This window comes from Euprymna scolopes, chromosome 36, assembly GCF_053919585.1.
Source record: "Euprymna scolopes isolate OS-2025 chromosome 36, ASM5391958v1, whole genome shotgun sequence".
NCBI lineage: Eukaryota > Metazoa > Mollusca > Cephalopoda > Sepiida > Sepiolidae > Euprymna > Euprymna scolopes.
Window position 1 is genome coordinate 72,078,808 of NC_136517.1, and position 7,296 is coordinate 72,086,103.

At 30.5% G+C, this 7,296-nt stretch overlaps 1 protein-coding gene across 1 annotated transcript in view; it reads right to left on the bottom strand.

Annotated features, from left to right (window-relative positions):
* Window positions 1-7,296, bottom strand: part of LOC145260587 (poly [ADP-ribose] polymerase 1-like) — a 94,527-nt gene that overhangs the window by 40,815 nt on the left and 46,416 nt on the right. Inside the window, exons 10-12 of the mRNA XM_080118863.1 lie at window positions 6,971-7,090; window positions 5,251-5,349; window positions 3,024-3,172 (exon numbers count right to left, since the gene is read on the bottom strand). Of these exons, the coding sequence (XP_079974989.1) occupies window positions 3,024-3,172; window positions 5,251-5,349; window positions 6,971-7,090 (368 nt within the window). The remainder of the gene's footprint in view (window positions 1-3,023; window positions 3,173-5,250; window positions 5,350-6,970; window positions 7,091-7,296) is intronic.

Sequence of the window (7,296 nt, forward strand, 5' to 3'; positions counted from 1 at the left end):
ATTCATTGAGATGAGTATTATTTATTAATTTTTATTTATTACTTTTTTTTAATTAATTTTTATTTATTAATTTTTTAAATTTTATTTATCAATTTTTATTTATTAATTTTTTTTTTTTATTGTGGACAATTATCCTCATCTTTTATTAGTTGTTTCACAACGTTTCGGCCAACTATTCCTTTGGCCGTCGTCAGGTGGTAATTGTGATGGATAGGAACTCTGAATCTGCTGATTGCATTCACTGCAATTACTGCCTGCCGTAGTTGTTGCCATCTCAGAGGAATAGTTGGCCGAAACGTCATGAAACAACTAATAAAAGATGAGGACAATTGTCCACAATAAATAAAATAAAGTCAGTCATGCTTTTATAATTGTATGTACAGGACTAACTTCTAAACTAATTAACCGATTATTATGAATTTGTGGGACACAGTTGATAAGTGTAAGAGCTATATTTAGTTTCATTTAGTTTTATGCAAAAACGGTAAAGAGAGGAAGCTCTTTGTAAAAATTCCCATTTTTTGAAATTTTAATGACAGATATTCAATATCAATAAATATTTTTTTCAAATTTAAATTTTTTTGGAGTATTTTAAAGGGATTTCAGAAGGCATAATACAGGTACAAACTAACATTTGAAAACCTAAATATATCAGATATGCATTAAATTTGATCCATCATCATTATACACGAATGAAGTAAGATTTCTCTGAATTCAATTTTTTTTTAAGATCACTAAGACCACACTATTTAACAGATTTCCTAGAATAAAAAATTTTTTTTTATTAAAATCAAAATAATGTTTAAGTAGTGAAATATAGATATTTGATAAACTAAACTCAGGAAAATTTGCGTTAATCATCAGAATAACTGAGCACAAAATTAAAATTAAGAAAAAGACACTGATTGTACATGAAGAGGGAAGGAGACTCGAAGTCATTTTTGAAAAGTTCTAAAGTCTTAGCCTTCAAGGCAAAATTTTCAGTTTTCATAAGAGGAAACGAAAGACATGGCAAGACAAAAACAGAGAGAGGAACGAGGAAAAGAAAAAAAAAGGCACAGAAAAGCAAAAGAGAAAAAAGACATGAAAAAGCAAAAGAAAAAAAAGACATGGAAAAGCAAAAGAAAAAAAAAAAGACATGGAAACCCAAAAAAAAAAAAAAAAGACACGGAAAAGCGAAAGAAAAAAAAAAAAGACACGGAAAAGCCAAAGAAAAAAAAAAGACACAGAAAAGCAAAAGAAAAAAAAAAGACACGGAAAAGCCAAAGAAAAAAAAAAGACACGGAAAAGCCAAAGAAAAAAAAAAAAGACATGGAAAAGCCAAAGAAAAAAAAAAAGACATGGAAAAGCAAAAGAAAAAAAAAAAGACACGGAAAAGCAAAAGAAAAAAAAAAAAAGACATGGAAAAGCCAAAGAAAAAAAAAGACACAGAAGAGCAAAAGAAAAAAAAAAAGACATGGAAGAGCAAAAGAAAAAAAAAAAGACATGGAAAAGCAAAAGAAAAAAAAAGACACAGAAAAGCAAAAGAAAAAAAAAAAGACACGGAAAAGCCAAAGAAAAAAAAAAGACATGAAAAAGCCAAAGAAAAAAAAAAGACATGGAAAAGCAAAAGAAAAAAAAAAGACACAGAAAAGCGAAAGAAAAAAAAAAGACACGGAAAAGCAAAAGAAAAAAAAAGACACAGAAAAGCAAAAGAAAAAAAAAAGACACGGAAAAGCCAAAGAAAAAAAAAAGACACGGAAAAGCCAAAGAAAAAAAAAAGACATGGAAAAGCAAAAGAAAAAAAAAAAGACATGGAAAAGCAAAAGAAAAAAAAAAAGACATGGAAAAGCAAAAGAAAAAAAAAAAAGACACGGAAAAGCCAAAGAAAAAAAAAGACACAGAAGAGCAAAAGAAAAAAAAAAGACATGGAAAAGCCAAAGAAAAAAAAAAGACACAGAAAAGCAAAAGAAAAAAAAGACACGGAAAAGCCAAAGAAAAAAAAAAGACACGGAAAAGCCAAAGAAAAAAAAAGACATGGAAAAGCAAAAGAAAAAAAAAAAGACACGGAAAAGCAAAAGAAAAAAAAAAAGACATGGAAAAGCCAAAGAAAAAAAAAAAAGACACGGAAAAGCCAAAGAAAAAAAAAGACACAGAAAAGCGAAAGAAAAAAAAAGACACGGAAAAGCAAAAGAAAAAAAAAAGACACAGAAAAGCAAAAGAAAAAAAAAAAAGACACGGAAAAGCCAAAGAAAAAAAAAAGACACGGAAAAGCCAAAGAAAAAAAAAAGACATGGAAAAGCCAAAGAAAAAAAAAAAAGACATGGAAAAGCAAAAGAAAAAAAAAAGACATGGAAAAGCAAAAGAAAAAAAAAAGACACGGAAAAGCCAAAGAAAAAAAAAAGACATGGAAAAGCCAAAGAAAAAAAAAAGACATGGAAAAGCAAAAGAAAAAAAAAAGACACGGAAAAGCAAAAGAAAGAAAAAAGACACGGAAAAGCCAAAGAAAAAAAAAGACACAGAAGAGCAAAAGAAAAAAAAAAAAGACATGGAAAAGCAAAAGAAAAAAAGACACAGAAAAGCAAAAGAAAAAAAAAAAAGACACGGAAAAGCCAAAGAAAAAAAAAAGACATGGAAAAGCCAAAGAAAAAAAAAAGACATGGAAAAACCAAAGAAAAAAAAAAAAGACATGGAAAAACCAAAGAAAAAAAAAAAAAAAAGACACGGAAAAGCCAAAGAAAAAAAAAAAAAGACATGGAAAAACCAAAGAAAAAAAAAAGACATGGAAAAGCCAAAGTGAAAGTAAGAAATAGGGAAAGAGAAATAAAATCCAATCAAATATATAAAAAATAGTAAGTGGTATTGTTCTAGTTATTTGGCAGTAATTAGGGGTTTTTTTTCAGATTTTGACAAAAAAGCAGAAAATAGTTGGCTTTTTTTTTTTTTGGTTTTTTTTCAGAATTTTTTTTTTATGTTATTTGATTAAGAGAACTGATTTTTATTTATCAAGACAGCAAAAGATAGTAAAATCAAGAGTTACCTACCCTTGTCACTGATACAAGCTGCAACTGTCTCGTTAATCTTAGAGATCACTTGGCCACCCAAGGTTGTTATTGTAGTTGTAATTTGTTCTTTAGAACAATCTAAATTTCCTACGATCACAAATTTTAAATTCTCCAAAGGTTTTGAAGGTCTAAAAAAAATGTTAAGAAATAAAATAAATAAATAATATTTAATATGACAGAAATTTCTGGAATGCCATTAAAAAGATTTAATAGATTTTGCTTGTATCAGACCATGTGGCCCCAGCTCGACCCCAATGTTGTGTGTCGTGGATTTGTTCTCCTTCATCTTCTTATAATGGCTGTATTGGCGTCACTTACTCATTGGCGGTTGCAGAGAAGGTGCATGCAGGTTCACAAATACATCAACCCTCTATATGCTGAATTCAACATGTATATTCTACTGTCAAGGCTGTGTTTGTCAGTTGCCATCAGCTCATCTTTGTTCACAGTTCTCGATCTGGTCCAAGCCACAACCTACCTTTCTCGGAGTCCAAACTAATTGTCTTCAATTTTCAACTGACGTCAAGTGTTTAACTCATGATGTTGTTGTCTGTAAATCATTCCTACTTTCGTTAACTCCAGCCACTTCTCAGTAGTTGAAGGTGCTAAGGAAAACAATTCTAAACATATCTACATCCATTGTTCGATCATTGCTACACCCTGATCAACAATCCCATGTCAACATTCTTTTGTCTATCCCAGTGAACAACTTTCTATCTATTGCCTTTTCATCAACCCTATTTAATTTTCTTTTGTTATAATCCCCCTTTTTTTTCTTTTATTTCCTAAGACTGGAAGAGGGAGCATGAATAGTATCACACCTGAAACATATGACAAATCATTTCCAATAGACAGAGATGTTGCTTAAGTAACGTTCTACTTCAAGTTCTCCATTGTACGATTTTCTCAATTACTTTTCAAAATAATCAAACTTCTAACTTCCCACCAGATTGCTAAACTGTTTGCTGCAAACTTACAAATGATGTATAGTTATGTTTCACAGGCTTTTTTTTTTTTTTTAATGTCCATTTTATATGCTGACATGTGTTAAATGGTGAAGAAATTGATTTCCAAATCAACTTATATCTGGCCAGGTCCATATCTGTCCCTCTTTCTTTTAAATCCATTCTCATCACTTCTTACCAAGATTTCTTCAACTATTATCCATTCATTCAATGTGACCATGCCATAGAAGCTTACTCTTTTACACACATCTCCCTTTACTTTTCAGATTTAATCTTCCTGAGGTTGTAAGATCTAAGCCTGTCTTTAAAACTCGCATTATACATTCATTGTATGATTATATTATTTCTCTCCATGCAACGCATATCCTCAATCCTCATTAACCATATTTCACTTTCATATATCATCACACTGCATACAGATGTTTGCAAAATATTACGACTGCACGGATCTATACTTTTATGAATCAAGAAAAAAAAGAGTGATAACAGAAAATTATAAGCATCAGATGATAACGAGTTTGTGTGCAAAACAATGGAAATGGATGAGAACTCGTATATTTAGATGGTGAGTATTTTTTTTTTTTTTTAGCTTTGTTATCTTATAAAAAAGAATTAAAAGCTGAGAGGAACAGTTGCTAGTGTGATTACAATAGTTAAGAGTGGATGGAGTAAGTTCAGGAAACTTTTGCTATTACTAACCAGCAGAGCATTACCATTGTCAACCAACGAAAGATTCTACCAAGCATGTGTATAAAGTGTGATGATGTATGCAACTGAATCCTGGCCAATTAGGGTTGAGGATATACGTTCCAGGAAGAGAAATACAAAAATAATACGATGAACGTATACGAACCAGCAGAACGTTATGGACCAAGGAAAGAGTCTATCAATCATGTGTACACAAGTGCTGATATGGTCAACTGCTGTTTCAGCCTGATTTTTTGTTAATCCAGCAAGATAACTTTATATATTAGATATTGTCTTAGTTGTTATCAGCCTGCAGTAAGGATTGAACCTTCAACATTCAAGATTGTCACTTAGAACTGATTGCTAATTGACGCTAAAGATTCACAAATTTGAAAAAGTGCACCTGAAGAATATTAAAGCTCACATTGGTTAAAATTGTGAAAATAACAACAGTACAAATAATCAAAAACAATTTTTTTTTAAAATGGGGGGGGGGGATAATTTTTTGAGAACACCATTCTGAAAAAGAAAAAAAAACAGGAAAAGCAACTTACCGTCCATCAACACAATCCATGGAACTAACAGGTCCTTCCTTAGAGGAAACCACAACAGCAGGAAATGCACGCTCTTTGGCTTTGAATTTATAATTCTTCCTATAAATCAGATTGAAAAGAGTCTATACACACAGATTGTTTAATCACATCTTATAAAATGACATTTACATCATTCATATGTTCAGTATTTTTAAATTCAATACCAAAGACTTATAACAGTCTTATAACATTTTTATAAAAAACATTTTTTTGCATGAATTAAGATTTTCATATCCAAATTTGTTTTCTTACGTTTTTGTAGTTGTTTTTAAATTAATAGCCGATCCTTTGATCTCCCCTCCCTTTCTTTCTAACTGATTTTGACTTTGCTAATATTATTACGTGTTTGGCAGACATCTTTATTTTCTCCCATCATAGAGGTTCCTAGATGCTAGGAAGCCTTCTATTTCTAATAGCTTCTTTCCTTGGACTGTTAGACTTTGGAATTCTTTTCTTGATCGCAAAAGTTTAAATGCAATGTGAACAGACATCTCACTAATTTCATTATAATTTCCTGTAGATATGGTCCCAAATAGTAGCTCCTTACATCAAAGTGGCAGTATATCATATGGGGTGAATAAGAGTAAAAATGAACACAACAGAAAAAAATAAAATTAAATAATGAAAAGCTAATTCTCTTTGAAAAACAAATAACTTAAGACATTGGATGCAAGTGTACAAGGGAAAGGAGGGGAACAGGAAGTCATTCTTTGATGAAACAAAAGTCATCCCCCCTCCCGCATCATGAATCATTTGAAGCTAACACGCTTCCTAAAAGAATTGGGATGATAGGGAAAAGGCATGACAAAATGGAGAGAGAAAAAACAGAAATAAAATTTAGCCGAATAAAAAAAAGTAAAATTGTAAGATCCTAGTGATTTGGCAGAAATTAACTTTTTTTTTTTTTCATTATTATAAAAAAAAAAGAAAAAAAAAGCAGAAGCTGACACAAAAAATATAAAACTCACATCTAAGGAAGGCTCTAGAGATTTAAATAGAAATGGGCCTTTTCTATATTTAAAAAAAAAAGTGATCATCTAATTCAAAAAGAAAGGAAAAAGAAAGGAAACTTGTTAAAAAAAAAAAGTGCTGTGAATATTGAACTGACAAATTATCTACTCGTCAACTACTTAATTGCCCCCCCCCCCCGAGAGTTTTAGCAATTACTTGTCATTTCAAAACCATCAATTGTGTCATTAAACCTTAACAGGAACTAATTAGTGAACATCAAAATAGGTAATTAAATAAAAAGAATGGAAATTATTTAAATACTCTTTTCAATTGACAGATATAAAATAAATACTTGTTTCTTGATTACTCTGCCATAGCATTAGTGATCTAACAAGAACTGGTGTTAAAAAGTTAAGCAACAATGAGCCTGATCAATACCAAATGGGTGACCATTTGGTAATCCCAAGCATGGGAGGATGGCAATATTTTCTTGTAAAAAAAAAAAAAAAAAAAAAAAAGAAGTTTTTATGTTACATACACTCACATAGTTAAAATAGAGAGAATAGCAACCACAGAGAAACTGATAGGTACTATTACTACTCTGGATCAGAGTGGGCTTGGAAGTAATGGCAACGGAAAGATGATTCCCAAATTTAGGCCTCATCAACAGATATAGTTTTATTGGACTTTTTTTTCATCATATAAAAAAAAAAAAATTGGTGCTACTTACAAAACCTCCACATCATGATATTCCTTTGGGATCACAAATGCTTTACGCTTCGGTGTCCGAGTAATATACAAACATTTTGTCCAGCTAGTCAAATTTCCCGTACAATGGTAGCCATCACTCCTGTATAAACATAAAATAATATGCGATACATGATAAAAAAAAAAAAAAAATTATGGAGGAGATGTAGAGTAATTTTTTTTATTTTTTTTAAATTATTAACATTATTATTGTCTATTTATTCATAGGTATTAATGTTACAAGAAAAGGGGACCCTTTTCTTGTAAGAAAAGCATTAGATAAGTAAAAAATGAGGGATAGACCGAGAT